This window comes from Gallinula chloropus (genome assembly GCF_964237585.1).
Source record: "Gallinula chloropus genome assembly, chromosome: 27".
NCBI classification, from domain to species: domain Eukaryota; kingdom Metazoa; phylum Chordata; class Aves; order Gruiformes; family Rallidae; genus Gallinula; species Gallinula chloropus.
The window spans coordinates 1,694,712-1,713,029 of record NC_140112.1 but is presented as its reverse complement, the minus strand read 5'-3'; the positions used below and the strand labels follow the sequence as shown (position 1 = coordinate 1,713,029).

The 18,318-nt window shown below is 58.6% G+C and overlaps 1 protein-coding gene across 1 annotated transcript; it reads left to right on the top strand.

Moving 5' to 3' along the window:
- Positions 1-433: 433 nt before the first annotated feature.
- CSRP1 (cysteine and glycine rich protein 1) lies at positions 434-15,699 on the top strand. The gene is made up of 6 exons (XM_084275866.1): positions 434-537; positions 6,794-6,906; positions 11,955-12,123; positions 13,017-13,143; positions 14,894-14,987; positions 15,283-15,699. The coding sequence occupies exons 2-6, from the start codon at positions 6,795-6,797 to the stop codon at positions 15,357-15,359; spliced, it is 579 nt and encodes a 192-aa protein (XP_084131992.1). The 5' UTR covers positions 434-537; position 6,794; the 3' UTR covers positions 15,360-15,699.
- The last annotated feature ends 2,619 nt before the right edge of the window (positions 15,700-18,318 follow it).

Here is an 18,318-nt window from a genome sequence, read left to right as displayed (position 1 = left end):
CTGGGCTCCCGTGTTCCCCTGGCACAGCCACACAGGCAGAAAGAGAAGGCAGCCGCAGCCCCCAGCCCTCCAGCCGCGCTTTCTGTGGGCTGCTCCCGGGCTGTCTGGGCGCTGCCGTGTCTGGTGACACTGACAGGGGGAGCGGCCGGTCAGTGGGACCCCAGGGCGGCAGGGACAGCCCCCCTGCCCCGGGGGACGCCGCGGCTGCCCCGCGTCGGGCTTGGACTCCTCCGCTGCTCGGAGCGGTCCCCCCGCAGCTTCCCCGTGCTTCTGTCTCCAGAGCAGCGATGCTCTGGCTGCCCGGCAGTGCCGGGGCTGCGGGCGGGGGGGTTCCCCGAGCCGGTGGCGGGGCCGGCCCGCCCGGTGCCCTCCTCCTCCGCCGTGACATCAGGCCGGGCTGAGCACAAGCCGCCGCCGCCGCCGCCTCTCCGGGACACGCCTTCTCCCGCCGCCAACAAAAGCCCCCGAGCGACCGCCGGCCCCAGCGCCGCTCCCGACACCGACCCCGACCCCCGGCCCGGCCCAGTCCAGCTGCAGGTAGGTGCGGGGCGGGGAGGGGAAGGTCGCCGGGCCCCGCGGAGCGGAGCCCCCGGGGCTGCTGCTGCTCCCGGCCCGGGGCAGGCTGTCTCCATCTCCATCTCCATCCCCGGGCAGGCTCTCTCCATCCCGGGGCCGGTTTTCTCTCTCTCTCCATCCCGGGGCCGGTTTTCTCTCTCTCTCCATCCCGGGGCCGGTTCTCTCTGTCTCTCCATCCCGGGGCCGGTTCTCTCTCTCTCTCCATCCCGGGGCCGGTTCTCTCTCTCTCCATCCCGGGTCAGGCTCTCCCCATCCCGCCGCATCCCCGCTGGCCCCGATGCCCAGCCCTCCCCCGGGCACCTCAGCCGGGATGAGGTTCGGGGCTGGTGGCTGGAGCCGGCCGTGCACCCGTGGGGTGGTTGGGGGTGCAGGGGGACCCGCTGAGGCATGAAACAGCGTGAGCATCTGCGCACATGACACCAGATGCGGAAGCCAAAGCTGTTGCATCAGATGGGGTGAACTTCCCTAACCCGGCAGCGAGTGGGCATCAACGTGTGGTCACTTCCCGCTGGGATGCCAGACTTTCTGCTGGCGGTTACGTTAACCCTCTGCTCAGCGTTCCTGCTCCCTCTTGCAAAGGGAAATCTCGGGGTTGTGGTCTTGGGCTGGGCTGTGAGTGGAGCCCCTGTGCCCCATCCCCTCACCTAAACATGGGCTTTGCTGTCGCTTCAGTTTGCAGCCTGACTAAAGCTCAGACCCAGGGAGACCCAGCTGGCTTGATCCTCTCAGCTGGTGTGCACTGATGTTGCTTTACAGAGGAGATTTGTGCTGCTAAGGACCTGGCTGGCTGCTCACTCCAGCACAGCTTCAGGTGCTGCCTTCCAAACCTCAGAGCAGGTAGCAGGGCCAGCGCGTAGGAGGGGTGTTAATTAGCACTTGGCAAAAGTACTGGATGCTGCCAAGTCCCAGCATTAGATACAGGGGGGGATGGCCTGGGTGAGACAGTGCAGGTGCAAGAATATCACCAAGTGTGAGATCAGCTTGGTTTGCTGCACCTCCTGGCTCTTCTGGTGGCAAGGCTGGAGAGGTGTTGTGGTCGCTGTCACCACTCCTTGCCCTGGAGAGGACATGCTGCTTGGCAAGTGGCTGGGTGCTTGTCCCAGTGCCGTACCTCTGGTGGGTCAGTGGGCACTGCCTGTCCAGCTTGCAGCCAGCCTCTGTTGCCTCCTGGACTGGGATGTGAACCTCTGGAGTGGCTGAACCCGTCTCTTCACTCTTGTGGGGCCCCACAAAATGACACAGATGTGACCAAACAGTGAAAGGGGCATTGCAGAAGCCCTCGGTCAGGTTATGGATTTGGGTTCCTGCAGAGTCAGTAGTCAGAGTCAGTCCAGCTTTCCTCAGCATACCTGGAAATGCTTTTGGCTTTGGTTCTGGATAGAATTGGGCTTTTCTTTGAGAGACCTGGTTGTGTTCCAAAACTTTTGAGTAGCTTTGTAGCCGCAGCTGGAGAGCAGTGTGACCCCAGGCACGTCGCAGCTGGGGGTGCTACCTGATAGCTGTGCCAGGTGGGCAGCTCAGTGTGGTGCTGGCCTCACGCTGGCCCCTTCCCTGGCACAGCAAACCTGAAGGCTGCCTTAGCAGCAGCAGCAGAAACAAATGCTGATTGGGTTGCTTTGGGAACTGTGGAGTATTTGAGCCATGTGTGAAGGTCACTAGGACCCTCCTGACTTTCTCCTCCCATGCCAGACAAAGCCTCTTGAGATGTTTGGTTCATTGCACCTACATCCCATGGCCAGTTCTTTGACTTCTTCATGGTGATGCTCAGTGTTTGATCACATCTCAGTGCTCACCAGCATCAGGACCCCATCACAAATACCTTTAATCCTCATTTACGCCCTTGCCAGCCCAGTCTGTCCTCATGTTGCTGCTCCACCCAGCTGGTTACATGGCAGGGGGACAGGGGACACAGTCTGACCTTGCCTCTGCCATTCCAGCTGTGCCCAGGTGATGCGAAAGCTGCTCTGTGGCAGATGCCATTTCTTGGGGACAGAGAATCCCCCATGGGCACAGTGGCTGTTGCGGGTGCGTTACTGTGTTATCCTCATGCTCCTCCTTTGGGCTCTGCCTGCACACCCCATCTATCCCACAGCTGCCTCATTTCCTGGCCATGCAGCTGGGGGACAGCAGCCAGACCCCAGGGCTTGGGGTTCCTGTGGTTTCCTCCCCTCTGACTCATCCCCTTGCCAGTGTAATGATCCTGTGTGAACATCATTGAGTGACCTTTGTGGAGCATTGATGGTGTTTCCCTGCCACCCACTTAGTATTAAGATGGAAACAAGGGGTGTTTTACGTTGGCCAGTGTGAGCCTCCTGCTCCTCAGTGAGCTCCTCAGTGAGCTCCTCGAGCACCAAGTGATCACTCTGCAGTTAATTGGTGCAGGGTGTCAGGAGAACCCCTGGGACAGGTTTTCCAGCTCTTGCAGAGGCTCAAATGGTTGAGCTGACAGGTAACATCCATGAGAGGGTGAAGGGGGGAACTGGCACTGCTCCCAGTGCTGCATTGGTGGTGAATTGGTGCTCCCACCACTGCGGGTGCTGCTTTAGCTCCAGTGACAAACCAGTTACTCTCCAGCAGGTAAACTGGTGACTGTCTGCTTTGGTGAGAGTGACCTGAGCATGCTGACCTCTCAGAGGGTGACCCTGTGTTCCTGCTGGCTTGGCTTCATCTGCTCACTGCTTTCCCTTAAAGCTCAGCTTAGATGGCATCCCAAAGCACCAGGACAGACTGGTTCCATACTGGTTTATGTCTGGTTGTTTAGTGTAGCTCAGAGTGCCTCCTGAGCTGGTGCCACACAAGCCTGTGTGGAACATGGGTGAGTCTGTAGCTCACAGTGCTGCAGTGCAGCTCACCAGCTGAAAAGCCCAACACCAGACACTGAGATTCATCTCCAGGACTTGTGGTACTTGGGATGTGGAGCTGCAGGAAGGAGGAAAGCAGCCCTGGGTGTCTCTCCTGTTGAAGCTCAGTGAGGTCTCTGGCTGGAGGACAGTCACCTCCTGTTCCTCCTCCTGGGTGGGTCTGATAGTGATCAGGAGAAGTGTGGCTGTGGTCACTAATTGCTGCAGATGGTGAAAGGATTGCAAACTCTCCAACGTGCCCTAAAGTAGTCATTAATTAGGGAGCTGGGATGATGGGTCTGTCTGGATGGCTCCTGCAGTGATTTTGCTGCTTAGACAGCGGGTGCAGGGCCCCAGCTCTGCCAGCAGGAAGCTCTGAGGGGTTTTCTCCTGCTGACACTGACCTGTAGCATAAACTGCTTCTTGCTGTTCACTGTGGCCTGCCAGGCTCCCAGCGTGTGCCCATGGACTAAGAGGGGATTCCATGAGCTTTAATCTTATCTCAGGCTTTGTCTGCTCCCAGACACTCGCTATCATGAGCCCGTGTATCCCCAGGACAGTGTCATTTTTATGGTCCCTCCCCACAAAAGCATCCATCCTGGGCTGTGCCAGGAGGTCTTGCTGGTTTGGGGCTTTGCTGGGTGCTTTGTGGCAGAGGTCACCTGCTGAAATCCCAGTCAAGTTGTTTAAACTATGTGGAGGCACCTGCAGCCTTCCCAAGGGGGATGGAGTAAAACCAGCAGCAAAACCTTTGATCTTCTCTTGTGGAAAAACATCAGAAGAACTTCACCCAGAAGCAGCTTTTCTCCTCCTGTGGAGTTACAGACAGCTCAGAGGAAGGTGTCACCACTTTGTTTGGGCAGATCAACTGTGCTGCTGGGACAGACCGAGTCTTCTCCTCCTTCTCTGCTGCTGTAAAGCAGAATAAATTGTGTGGTGGAGGCACAGGGGAGCAGCCAGCTCCAAGCCAGGCTGATGTGGGGGCTGCCTGCATGAGGCCACCCCAAAAACTTAGGGCTGGTGAGTCCCAGAGATGGGGTCTGCCAGCTGTAGGGTGTGGAAAGGGATGGGGGGCCCAGGGAACACATAGCCTGTGCCATGTTATTCCTGACAACGGGTCCAGCACAGATGGGCATGGGGGGCAAAAGGGATCCCACATCATCCAGGCACAGGCACCTCTGGGCACCTCTGCTGCCTGGGCTGGCCGGGGTGTGTGTGTGTGTGGGGGGGGATGCTGCGGGGGGGGGATGCTGCCTGGGCTGGCCAGGGTGGGGGATGCTGCCTGGGCTGGCCGGGGTGGGGGTGGGGATGCTGCCTGGGCTGGCCGGGGGATGCTGCGGGATGTTTCTGCCCTCCAAGGAAACTCCTGACCCAGGTCGGTCCCTCCTCCTGGTGCAGGGGGGGAAAAACAGGCTCTGGAGAGAAACGGTTTGTGTCCTTTTAAGGCAATCCAAAGGCTGGGACTGGAACGACCCAGCGGGAAGGGCGGGATTTGGCACCAGCTGCGCAGCGGTAGGAAGCCCAGCCCGTGGGCATTGGGAAAAGGGCTTTCCGGCTGCTGCAGTCGCACCCCGAACACAGCTCCGTGGTCCTGCAGCCAGCACAGCCTCCTCGCCAGCACCCTCTGTCTGTCTGTCCTGTGCTGAGATCCTCCTGGCATCCGGGAGCTGCACCCCCGCCCTGCCCCACGCCCTGCCCGGTCTGTGCCCGGCTGGCATCACTTTCCCTCTTCTGTTGCCAGACAAAACACTCTCATACAGGGCCCAGCTCAGCTTTCCCATCACCGGAGGGGCTGGAGGTCTCACAGTGCCTGAGAGCAGCTGGTCTGCGGTGCTTCGGCATCCCTCATCCCTTCACACCCACAGCCCCGGTGCTGTTGTGTTCAGCATCCATCCCCCCACTGCCTGGCAGGCAGAGACCCAGAGATGGGGCTTCTTTCAGCAGCTCACAGTGACCCAGAGCAGCTCAAGGAGTGGGCTTGGGGGCTGCACCCCAGGTGTGTCCTGGCAGATCCAGACCCCCCTGTCCATCGCCACGCAGCTGAGGTGGGGGATGAGATCCTGTGTGTGCTGTGGGGTGGCACGTGGGGTGGGGTGAAAAGGATGTTTGGGTTTTGGGACCTGGTCCTGCTGCTTTAGCTGTCCAGGATTTGGGAAGCACGTGGCTGTGGCTGTGCCTGTGAAGCAGGGAGGGGGGGGGGGTGGCTTCTGTTGATGTTCCCAAGTGGGTGGAGGATAGAGAATTACAGAAGTGTTGATGTTGAGAGGTCTCTGGAGACCTCCCAAACTGCAGATACCTGTCTTGTATCATTGGGCACCACCAAAAAAGCGTTCTGTTGTCTTTGTAGCAACCCTCAGTTGCTGTCAGATCCTCCTTAGCCTTCTCTTAACCACACTTGACCAGCCTGCCTCCCTCAGAATCTCCTTGTAGGACTTTGTGGTTTGCATGTCTTGAGGTTAGTGTCATCCCTGTGGCTTCAGAAGCATCAAGGTCCCTCTGTGTTGGAGCTCTGCTGTTTGTGTTACCCCCTCATGGTATTTTGGGGCTATCTGCAAATTTCCAGATCAAGGGGCCTCTTGATTGTGCCCCATCAGATGCTTTTCAGGAAAGAGGAGAGAGAAGTAGAAGCATTTCTGTCCTGCATGGTAGGTGAGGCTGGTGCTCGGGTGTTTGCCCTGCACGTGCACCTGTGTCCTTGGGGCTGCTGGTTTCCCACCCTTGGTGATGGTACCTCCAGTCCTGGGGGAGACTCAGATACCTGAGTACAGAGGGAGGGTGTGAGTGGTTGGCCAGGCATGGCACGAGCTAATGATGCTGTGGGGGACATGATGCCAGAGCCTGCTGCATTTGGTGGTATCAGGAGTCAGGTCCTGCCTTTGGAGAACCCTGACCCTGTAGTGTCAGAAATGGAAGAGCTGTTCAGGGAGGAGAAGCTGGAATTGTTTCCTACATGCTCTCCAGCACCAAGGACCAGTCACCCTGGCCGTGGCTGCCCTGTGGAGGGGTAAGGGCAGGGCTGTGGCTTAAGGAGGGCTGGGTGGCTCTGTGAGTGCAGTCTCCCACCATTGTCCCACTTCCTTCCTTTCCCTGGTGCAGAAAGGAGCTGAGAGGCCCCACGGCTTCCAGGAGAGTGGGATTCCTGCTGCTCCTGGCTGGCAGGACCAGTGGTGCTGAGAAGGCAGTGGCTGCTGGGTGCTGTAATGATGGGGCCCCTGGTGTGCTGCTGATTCCACTCACCAGCAGCCCCTGAATCCCTGCAGCCAGCAGCCAGCATGGGTGGTGTCTGGATGTGGGGTTGTGGAGTGGCTGCTGCCTCCCCCCTGGCCAGCACCCTGCCTGCCCTCTGTCCCTAACTTCTCCCTGTGCTTTTCCTGCAGGATGCCAAACTGGGGAGGAGGAAAGAAGTGTGGTGTGTGCCAGAAGGCAGTGTACTTCGCTGAGGAGGTGCAATGTGAAGGCAGCAGCTTCCACAAGTCCTGCTTCTTGTGCAGTGAGTACCAGCCCTTCCTGGACCCTTCCTGCCTGGCTTCCTGCCTCTCCACCGCCTGGGTGCCCCGTCATGTCCTGTTTGGGGGCTTGGAAACACTCCCCTGCAAACAGCCCCGTGCTGGAGGCTGTGTGGCAGGCTCTCTGCCGGCCTCCAGACTGAGCAGTTAGCTCTGCTACGGGAATAGAGATCATCCCAGGACACCAGGGGCCATCCAGGCTGTCAGGGCTGACCTCAGCCAGCACCCACGCAAAGGCTGAGTCTGTCCCTACCCTGGGGAAAGGCTGGGCTGAGTTTTCTAGACTGTCTCCAGATGTTCACAATTGGAGAGCGAGACGGGGACTCTCCAAACAGTGGTGGCAGGAGGTGGCACATCCCCTGCAAAGCTCTGAGGTGATGCTTTAGTCTTCTTAGTGGCTTTGCCACACTAGAAAGGTGGTTGAGCCTCAGGAGCTGGCATAGGATCTGCCCTTCTGCCCCATCAGTGGTGGGAAGAAGGTGTGGTCCTGCTAAAGCATCACTTCCAGCCTGCCTGCATATCCACTGTTGCACAGGGTGCAACAGGGTGTCCCTGTTGTACATCTGGACCCAAGGTCACCTCCAGGAAAGGCAGCAGGACGGGATCTGGCTGTGGAGTAACACAGTGTGGAGGTCCCTTCCTCTGCTCTGCAGGAACCTGCAGATCCCCTTGGCTTCACGCTGCGGGTCCCCAGACACCCTTCCCATCCCCTTGGGGACACCAGGGCAGGGACAGGTGAGAAGTTAGGGTGCTGAGAGCGGCTTCTTCAACCTGGGGCATCCACATCCAGGGGCTGCAGGACCTGTGAGCAAAAAAATGAGAGTCCTCAGCCTGTGTGGTCCCAGGTTTCTGTCCCCTGCCCTTGGAGGCAGAGCCAGTGACCCCCTCTTGCCTTAACAGGAGTCTGCATGTGGCTGGTGCCCACTGAGGGCTCCTCAGCTCACTACTGCAGCTCTGGGCTGATGCAGGAGTGCATCATCAGGGCTGTCCTTGCCACAGGGCCCCACTGAGGTTTAACGTTTCCTCAGCTGGTTCCTGTACCCGTTCCCAGTCTCACCATCCCATTGCAGCAGGGAGCACAGACATGCTGTGTTCTGTAGGGGCAGCAAGCAGAGCTGGGGGCTGTGAGCAGGCCACACAGTGAGAACTGAGCTCAGTAGACCTATTGCAAGGGGAAATACCAGTGTCCTCACTGAGCTGATCCCTGCTGCGCTCCTGCATCCACCCATATGGATACTGGATACTTGGGTTGGGTTGTGGCATGCACAGAGGGGTGCAGATGTGGGGGAGAGGGTCTGTTGCCACAGCTCTGCTCCCTGCACAGCGTGAAGAGTAGCTCTCATGGATGGGAGTGTCCAGGCTGGAAACCTTGCTTTGGCTCTAGAGGATTTGGGGAGGTGCAGAATGGCTCTGCCCAGGGCGGGTGGCCGGCTGTGTCCTTACTGCACCCGCTCTGCAGCAGGAAGTCCTGGTTCTTCTGTGGCCTCAGATAAGGAGGGTGGAGAATGCTCCCTCCCTTCTTTCTCACCACTGGCTTTGGCCATCTGTGGAGGACCTGAGTCCAGGGACTGTGGTCCCATTGTACTGCATCCACTGGTGGCATTGCAAGGGAGAGCTGCTGCCCTGCCACACTGGCACCCAGAGCCCGAAGCAAGACTCCAGGAGCCATGGAAGCAGGCACAAGGCATTGCTTTGGGAAGGGGTTGTGGAACCAAAGTGGGGATGAAGGTCATTCACAGACTCACAGAATCATAGGGGTTGGAAGGGACCTGGAGAGCTCCTGGGGTCCAACCCCCCTGCCAAAGCAGCTCCCCAGCTCATATTGCACAGGGCGGCGTCCAGATGGGGCTGGAATCTCTCCAGAGATGGAGACTCCACACCCCCTGGGCAGCCTGTCCCAGGGCTCCCTCAGCCTCACTGGGGAAAAGTTCTTCCCCATCTTGGTGTGGAACTCCCTGTGCTCCAACTGGCAGCCATTGCCCCTTGTCCTGTCCCCACAGACACTGAAAAGGGGCTGCCCATGTCCCCTGTGTCCCACCCTTCAGATATTGATAACCATTGATCAGATCCCCTCTCAGGTTGCTTCTCTCCAGGCTGAACAGCCCCAGCTCCCTCAGCCTTTCCTCACAGGGGAGATGCTCCAGGCCCTTCATCACCTCCATATCCCTCCTCTGGACTCTCTCCAGGAGATCCCTGTCTGTTTGATCCCAGGGAGCCCAGAACTGGACACAACACTCCAGGTGGGGCCTGAGCAGGGCAGAGCAGAGGGGGAGGATCCCCTCCTGTGACCTGCTGCCCACACTCCTCCTGATGCCCCCAGGATCCCATTGTCTCTCTCAGCCCCAGGGCACACTGCTGGCTCATGGCCACCCTGTCACCCACCAGGATCCACAGGTCCTTCTCTGCAGAGCTCCTCTCCAGCAGGTCACCCCCAGCCTGTACTGATACAAGCAGTTATCCCTTCCCAGGAGCAAGGCTCTACACTTGGTTTTCCATGGCTGCTGGTGGAAACAAGGCACCAGGGAGTGGTCCAGCGCCAAGTACAGCCAGCGCTCCTGTCCCTGGGCTTTGCAGACATACATGATCATGCTGCATGTGTACCCCAACAGTTCTGCCATCCCCCTCCCCATTCAGGCCAGGATTTGCCTGCCAGCCCCACTGTGCTGCCTGTGGTTCCCAGTGCCTGTGCTGTGCCACTGGCTGCGGGTGATGCTGAGCTGCACCAAACCCCTGCCTTCCCCAGGCTGTTCCCCAGCGCTGCCTTTGGGCCTCAGTGAGGAACTCATTATCTTTAGGGCTGAAAAACAAACACTTTGACCTGATCTGCAGTAAAAGAAAAATACTCAGGAAGGAGCCAAAGTTCCCAGAGTGCCCTGGGCGAGGGGCCGGCACAGGGAGTGACTGGGTGATTGACTGGGTGGGTCAGCTCCAGCTGAGTCAATAGTGTGCAGCAGGAATGGGCTGGGAGAGGCTGTTGTCCCTCTGAAAGTGGCAGCAGCTCTTCTCTAACTGTTTTGGGGAGCAGCTCTGCTGCTCTTTGAGGAAAACAAAGGGTCCTGAACTGGAGGAGTGTGGCAGGCTGGGATTTCAGGGATGCAGAAAGCTGGGTGCTGGAGGGTGAGTTCTAGGAAGTGGACTGGGAAGGGATTTTTCTGCTGCTTCTCGGAGGGACCGTGGGTAGTGCAAGTGAGGGACTCTCAGGTCAGAGCTTGACCCATCTCAGGTCAGAGCCTTCCCTTGGGAGAGACAGGCAGATCCCATTGGGATTGTTCACTCAAACCCCTGAGAAAAAAACTCTTTAAGTAAGAGGGACCTGATCTGCCTCCTGCGAGTCTGAACCAGTGTTGCTCCCCATGAGCTCCAGGGCAATGCAGAGACCCCTCCAAACACCAGCCTGGCAGCTATGGGACCAGAGCTTCTCTTCCTCAACAGGGATGCGTGCTCCATCCCAGCTCCTGCTGTGGTGGGCCAGGGGACCCTGCCAGAGCCTCCTTAGATGGCAGGAGACATTCCCCTGTCCACCTCCTCCTCCCAGCAGCAGCACACGGGGCTCTCTGCACCATATTTAGTAATTGGGCTGAGGGAAGCTGCCTCTCTCCCCCAGGCTGTGGTTTGCAGTGCTCAGCCAGGGCAGCTCTGCTCTGTTTGCATTCCTGCCACGCTGGGAAAGGCCAAGGAACTTCTCTGCTGGTGGAGAGGCTGCTGGAAGCCGCGACATTTAAGGCATGTAAGCAGGATGAGGGAGGCTGTGTGCAGCTGTAACAGGAGCTGTTTCAGGGCTCTCTGCCAGCCCCGTGGACTCTCCCCCAGGCGTCTGGGTCCTGCACTAGGGCAGGTAAACACTGGAGATTACTGCAAGTGCCTTTGGGTGCTGCTCACCTCCTGTGCCAGCTTCCTGGGCGCATGTTCCAGGAAGGGTTTGGAAGCTGATATGGAGGCTGAGATCAGAGCTGGGACAGGAGTCAGGAAAACCAGTCCCCTACTAACAGGAGGGGAATCAGCTTGTTAAAGGGTAGACAATGGCAGGACAAGGGGGGTGGAGGGAAGCTGAAGGAGGGAAGGTTTAAATTAGATATTAGGGGGAAGTTCTTTGCAGAGAGAGTGGTGAGGGGCTGGAACAGGCTGCCCAGAGAGGGGGTGGGTGCCCCATCCCTGGGGGTGTTCAAGGCCAGGTTGGATGGGGCCCTGGGCAACCTTGTGTAGCTCCAGGCCTGGAGGTTGGTGTCCCTGCCTGTGGCAGGGGGTTGGAGCTCTGTGATCCTTGGGGTCCCTCCCAACCCAGACCAGTCTATGATTCTATGGCCTGAGCCCAGCAACAAGCTCGAGCTCTGGATGGGCTCCGCTGGGACCCCAAGCCTGGTTGCTGTCTCCTTTTGTCCCATCGTATGTCCTATAAGGATCCCCAAGGCTTGAGCACCCAGCTGAGTTCCTCACCTGAGATCACCCTTTTCACACCCTCACTATGGCACGGATCAGGGGGACACACTATGATCACCTTCTCTGGTGGTCTCAGGACACAGAGAGCCAACCGTGCACAACAGTGTGACGTGCCAAAGAATTCCCAGTGTGTCAGCTGAGGAAGCAGCTGCAGGTCAGCTTTTAGTCTGTCTGAACACCAGGAAGAACAGATTTCCTTATGTTATTCCCCCTGAGCATGTATTTGCAGCAGATGAGGAGAGTGGCAGAGCTGCAGCTGCAGTGGGGCAGGGACATTCATCCTGCCATGAATCCTAGGGAGAATTCAGCCCTCCCTGATTTAAGTGCATCTGCAGGACACCAGCATCCAGGGGGTTAACAGAGCTTCTTCTTGCTATCAACCTTGTAGGTTTGGTGGTTGCTTCCTTTTAAAGCCAGACAAAGTTCTTGTTGTGATCCTTATCTCCTGCTGGTTTGCATGAACCAGGATCTTCCCTGAGGTTTCCTTGCTCCTTGAAAGCTGAGCTGTGCTACCCCTTGTGAGGACTTGTTTTCCCCAGCTAATTAGCAAGCTCTGGATGTGCAGGCTCATGGCATGGCCCTCCCTCTTTTCCAGTGGTGTGCAAGAAGAACTTGGACAGCACCACTATTGCTGTGCATGGAGAGGAGATCTACTGCAAGTCCTGCTATGGCAAGAAGTACGGCCCCAAGGGCTACGGCTTCGGGCAGGGAGCAGGAACCCTGAGCACTGACAAGGGCGAATCCCTGGGAATCAGATATGAAGAGTGAGTTGAAGTCTTGTTGTCAAAGCTGGGACTGTTGTGGGCACCTTCTCCCCCACACCTGCCCCTGCTTGTGATGCTTTGGCTGTGTAGCCCACACTGAACCTCCAGCAGTGCTGTGTGGGTCGTCCTGCTCTTCTGGTCTTCAAGGGAAACCCACTGAACCCTGTTTTCAGGGTGGGATGGGACTTGATGGGACAAGTCGCCATTGCCTGAGCATGCTGCCCAGCCCCTGCTAGCATGCAGCCACGAGAGGCTGGAGTTTCCATAGGCATCAACCTGTTGTGCCTGAAGCTCCGGGCACTTCAAAACTAGGCTGGGATTTATCAGACAATTATAGAACCACTAACTGGTTTGCACTGGAAAGGACCTCAGATTCCCCCCCAGTGTCCTCCTGCCATGGGCAGGGACACCTTCCCCACCGGCCCAGGGTGCCCCAAGCCCCATCCAATCTGGCATTGAACCCTGCCAGGGATCCCAAGGCAGCCCCAGCTTCTCTGGGCACCCTGTGCCAGGGTTTCTCCCCTCCCTGGGAAGGATTTCTGCCTCCCAGCCCCTCTCCATCCCCCTCCTGCAGCTGAAGGCCATTCCCCTGAGCCTGGCCCTCCCTGCCCTGGGCACCAGCCCCTCTTCAGCTCTCCTGGAGGCCCTCAAGGGATGGGAAGGGGCTCTGAGCTCTCCCCAGAAGCAGCCTTCTCCCCTGAACCAGCCCAGCTCTCCCAGCCTGGCTCCAGAGCAGGGGGTCTCCAGCCCTCAGATCATCTCCATGGCCTCCTCTGGGCTCCCTCCAACAGCTCCATGTCCTTCTTATCTTGGGGACCCCCCAGAGCACAAAGCTTTTTCCTCCTCCTACCTTGCTAGTGCAGATCTGACCATGAACTCCTTCCCATCCTCAGGAGCCAGCCCCACCGACCCACCAACCCCAACGCATCCAGAATGGCCCAGAAGGTGGGAGGGTCTGATGGGTGCCCTCGCTGTGGCCAAGCCGTGTACGCAGCCGAGAAGGTGATCGGAGCTGGAAAGGTAAGCAGGGGGGTGGAGTGGATTGGAGCACACACATCCAAGAGGTGCTGTGGCTTCAGGAAGGTCTTGACCTGACCCCCCCCCCCCAGGGCTGCCACAGGCTGGGCTGCCAGCACTTCCAGACCAGGATGGGCTTGGGGTGCAGTGGCCATGCTTCCCTGGAAGCCTGACGCTGACAGGAGAGCTGGGCAAGCCTGGAAACCAGGTTCTCCAGGCTGCATCCCTTGTAGGTGGGAGAGAAATACACTGCTCAGCAGAGGTCCCAGTGGGTTTCCCTGCTCCTAGACACACTGGAAGGATGAGCAGTGATGTGCACCATGGCCACTGCCTACTGAACAAGAGCACCATCCTGGGAGCCCTCTCTACCCTCTGTGGCAGATGGGGATGCTGCAGCCCACGTTCCAGGCAGGGAATGAATCCCAGTGTTCAGCACTGGCCACAGGCAGGGCAGGGTTGCTGGAGGTGTGGGCTTGGTGCATCTCTCTTGGGCTGTTCTGTGGGTGGGCTGCTCAGGGTTGGATGTCAAGGACACTCTGGGGCAGTCGTGGCACTTCTGATGTCAAGTTCAACCCCTTCACCAGGGTCCTTCGTGTCCTGAGCTGTGTCCTTATCCTAGCCCAGCTCTGGGAAACCCACAGTAAGGCTGGGGACATCTTCTGCTCTGCCAGCCCTGGGACCTGGGTCAGGCTGCTTGGCTCTGTGCTGCAGGGGATGGGATGGCTGTCCTGGGAGAGCCTCACTGCCTCGCCGGTGACGTTGGGTCACCCCTGTGGTGCTCCATCCTCCCTGGGGTTTCTGTGTCTGTTCTCTGTCCCCAGACAAGGCAAGGAGGCATCTGGTCAACAGAAAGAGCCTCCTAACATTACCAAACCCTAGTTGGAGGTGCAGGGATTTCTGATGGACATGGAGAAGGTCAGACCAGGGTCAGAAGCCAAACGTACCCTTAAAATCATGATCTGAGCTTCCTGGTAGGCTTCTGGGGTGGATGTTTACTGGGAATCAAAGCTGGCAAAACAATTCCACTCAAACAAACCCAGAGAGGATTCCAGAGCATGTATTTCATGTGCTAATGTTTACTTGATGACTCCATCTGCTACCTCCTCCTCCTCCTCCAGCCCCCTAATTTCACATTTTCTTCCAAAAAAGGTTTCATGTTTTCAAAAGTGTTTATTTAAATTCCTCCCTGAGCAGCTCTGGCTACCCTAGGTCTGCTCACAGGCTGTGAGCTCATCTATCCCCAGGGGACCAGAGCCGTCCGTCGCAGGGGGGGGTGTTATTTTTAAACACTGGCTGATTTCTGCATTCTTACTATCTGCTTGCTGCCTTCCTTGGAGCTGTAGTCGTGTGGGGGCAGGTGTCCCAAGCCTGCTGTCACCCCTGAACCAACCTACAGCAGTGGTGGATCTCAGCTGGAGAGCTTGGTGGATTGATCATGCTGCTTCAGACAGGACAGTCTCCAAAGAGGGGGGTGATGGCTCCTCACACAGTTTTATTGTGTGAATGTGGGAGAAACCCCCTCAAAGCAGACCAGCATGGGAGCAGTGACCACACCTGATGTTTCTTCTTTATCCCCCAGCTCCTGGGGCTGGGAGGATTGCTGGGTCTTCCCAGAGCAAAGCTGTCATCCCGTTCAGACCTCTTTGCCAACTGTTTTGGGTCAGAAACAGAGCATTGACCCTGTTTGGTAGCCAGAGCGTTGCTGTCCTGGCCCTGGGCATTGTCTGACCAGGCTCTGCTCCTTGTCCCACAGTCCTGGCACAAGTCCTGCTTCCGCTGTGCCAAGTGTGGCAAAAGCCTGGAGTCCACTACCCTGGCAGACAAAGATGGGGAGATCTACTGCAAGGGTGAGTGCTGCCTCCCCCCTGCCTTCCCCTGGACTCTGGAGGGTGCGGGCAGGGGGTGAAAACCCCCGTGCAGGGAGCGGGGTGGGACTGCAGTTTGGGGAGGTGGTGGCCCTGGCAGCCACATGCTGTGGGGGGGGGGGGCTGGCTGAGCTGGGGAATCCCTGCCTGGGGCCACCCTGTTTGCCCAACAAATACAGCAAACCCTGTCCTGTCCAGGCAGCGCTGGCTTGGAGGGGAGCCCCTGCTCGTGTTCAGCTCCCAGCCTCACCTGCCTCTCCCTTCCCATCCTCTGCAGGTTGCTACGCCAAGAACTTCGGTCCCAAAGGCTTTGGCTTCGGGCAGGGTGCCGGGGCGCTCATCCACTCGCAGTGAGGCACCAGGAGCCGGGCTCTCCGCTCGCTCAGGGCTTGTCCAGACCCTTCCCGCAGCGACCATCCTCGCCGCCACCGATAACCACCCGCTGCTTTGCAGCACGAGCCCCGTTTCCCTGCCCTGACCCAGCACATCCCGAGAGCAGGGGGCAGTCCCAGCATCGTCCCCATCGGGGAGGGGGTGTGAGTGCTGGTGGGGGAGGCAGCTCGCACCCCCCCTGCAGCGAGGCCCAGTGCACTCGAAACCGTCTGCTCCGCGTCGCCCGACCTTGCCGGGATGCCGACTCAGCCATGCCCTGCCCTGCCCTGCCACCGAGCCAGCAATAAACATCAAAGCCAACCCACGGTGCCTGGCCTTCCCAGAGAGTTTTATTCCCGTTCTGGGGGTGAGGAGGTGCGCTGGGTCGGGAGGTAAGTGGGAGGATGGGGAGATGTTTGCCAGCGTGACTTGGTGTGCTTTGCCCTGGACCAGCTGTGTCCAGCTGTGCTCTGTGCATCAGGCAGGCCTGGCTCTCTCCCTGTGCCTGTGGTGCACTGTCTGAAGGGTGGGAGGCCCAGCACTGACCTTCTTGGGTAGCACCACACACCCTATAGAAACCCCTATTTGCCTGGAGCATCTCCCCTGTGAGGAAAGGCTGAGGGAGCTGGGGCTGCTCAGCCTGGAGAGAAGAAGACTAAGGGGGGACCTTATTAATGGTTATCAATATCTTCAGTATGGGATGCAGGGGGAATGGGCAGCCCCTTTTCAGTGTCTGTGGGGACAGGACAAGGGGCAATGGCTGCAAGTTGGAGCACAGGGAGTTCCACACCAAGCTGGGGAAGAACTTTTCCCCAGTGAGGGTGAGGGAGCCCTGGGACAGGCTGCCCAGGGGGTGTGGAGTCTCCTTCTCTGGAGAGATTCCAGCCCCGTCTGGACGCCGCCCTGTGCAATATGAGCTGGGGAGCTGCTTTGGCAGGGGGGTTGGACCCCAGGAGCTCTTCAGGTCCCTTCCAACCCCTGGGATTTTGTGATTCTGTGATTCCATCAGGTCTCCTGTGGAGCCTCTCCAAACAGGCGTGCCCAGCAGCGCTGGATAATTCGCAGCTTTTCACCTACTCCCTGGGTTGGGACCAGCTCTGGGGATCATTAAGCCGGCAGCTTGGCTGCTTCCCAGCTTTAATTCCTTTTCATCTCAGCACTGTGCTTGCTTTCTGCGATTCTCCTGTTGGACCGGTGGGACGTACCTTGGCCTTGCTGCAGCCTGGAGTTTGGGAACTCCACGGGGCTTTTTAAGAGTTATAAACGTTGTGGGTGAGCGCATGAGATAGGCAGTGTTTTGAGAAGCACAGCAGAAATCCTTTAGTGGGGCAGGACTCGGGTTTCTTTATCAGCTTAAGCACTTTCTCCCTCAGTTCATCACACCCTCAGCTTTTACACAAGGTTTTTGAAGCTGAGATGGGGAGTAAGGACTTTAAACATCTCCAAAAAATCACCCCCCTCCTCCAGGTTTCCCAGCCAGGTACCCAAATAATCGCTGCTCCCACTGCCCTGGGGTGCATGGTGGGGGTTTGGTGAGGTGGCAGATGCTCCTTGGTGTGAGGAGCAGGTGGCTCAGGCTCTGGGCTGCAGCAGTGGAGCAGGGGCTGAAGCATGGCAGGCTCACATCCCACCCTTGTTGGGGGACCGACACCTGGATCTCTGGTTTGGCATGGGGGGAGCTGCCTGCTCTCTGTGAGCATGGGGTGGATGCAACAGGCAGGGGCTGCACCCCAGCAGCGCCGTTTGGTCTGCAGAGCCAGAGCCAGAGCCAGAGCCAGAGTCAGGCTCTTCCACCCCACAGATGTGTTGGAGAGAGGGGAGGTACCAACACACAGTAAGTGTGATGGGCCCCACAAAGGCCGTTTGCTCCTGGAGAGCTGGTCAGAGCCAGAAGGAAATGCTGGGTTTGGGCTTCACAGGGTGGCAGGGAGATGGAGGATGGAAGGGCCCCACTGAGGTCTTCAGTCCCAGTGTCCCAGGTCAGGGTGGCCAGAGCCTCTGGTGCCCAGGCAGGTCTGGAAGCCCTCCAAGGCTTGAGGTCCTGCTGCTGTGGTCACTCCTCTCCTTACCCACATCAGGGTTTCCCTCGTGGCTCCTGTGCCCGTTGTCTCTCATCCTTTTGCCATGAGCTGACGTGTCCCCTGACCCTCTCAGGGGAGTGGAAAACTAAACTTCTGTCTCTCAGAGCCTTGTCCTTCTCCAAGCTGGTGGGTCTCTGCTGAGCTTTCAGTCCTGAGGGCCCCAGGGGACAGGATGGGCAGCGCCTGGGACAGGGACTTTGCCCTGAGGGTTTGCAGTTGGTGTCCCACACTCTCTGGAGTGCACCTGAGCGACGGGAGGAGGGACAGAGCCCCCCACCCACAGCATCACAGACCATCACAGCATCGCTGGGGCTGCGGGTCCTGAGGTGGGCCAGGTGGCAGGGCCCAGGGAAGACAGGGTGGGATTTTGGTGCTTTTAGGGCATCCCCTGCCCGAAGTGGAGCAGGACAGCAGTGACCATCTGCTTCCCTCTGCTGGTTACTGCTCCGGCTGCTCAGGCACAGCCGGGCCGGGACACGGAACAGGCTGCACCCAAGTGTTGTCCAGGTCCCTTCAGAGGCAGCAGCGCTGCACCCAGCAGCACCCAGCCCTGGAAAAGGGATGTGGGACCCCGACCTGCCTCCGAAGAGACAAACAAGAGGCTTGGCTCTTGGCCAAGCAGCCTGCAGCCCAGAGGCTGCTGGTGATGGTACCGCTCCGGTGTGGAGCCAGAGCTCTGCCAGCCCCATAGCCAGTGGTGCTGGGGGGTCTTGCAGCAGGGAAAGCTCTGTGGGAATGTCACCCCGCGGCTGCTGAGCCAGCCCAGGGCAGGACCCCTCCCCACTGAGCCCCGGCAGCCCATCTTCCTGGCTGTGAGGGCTCTGTGTGGATGATGTGTTGGGGTCACAGCAGCCCACAGA

Coding starts and splice junctions, on each gene's coding strand:
- CSRP1 (XM_084275866.1), top strand. CDS start 6,795: ATGCCAAACTGGGGAGGAGGAAAGAAGTGTGGTGTGTGCCAGAAGGCA. Junction 13,144..14,893: donor AGGTGATCGGAGCTGGAAAG/GTAAGCAGGGGG, acceptor CTTGTCCCACAG/TCCTGGCACAAGTCCTGCTT. Junction 14,988..15,282: donor TGGGGAGATCTACTGCAAGG/GTGAGTGCTGCC, acceptor CATCCTCTGCAG/GTTGCTACGCCAAGAACTTC.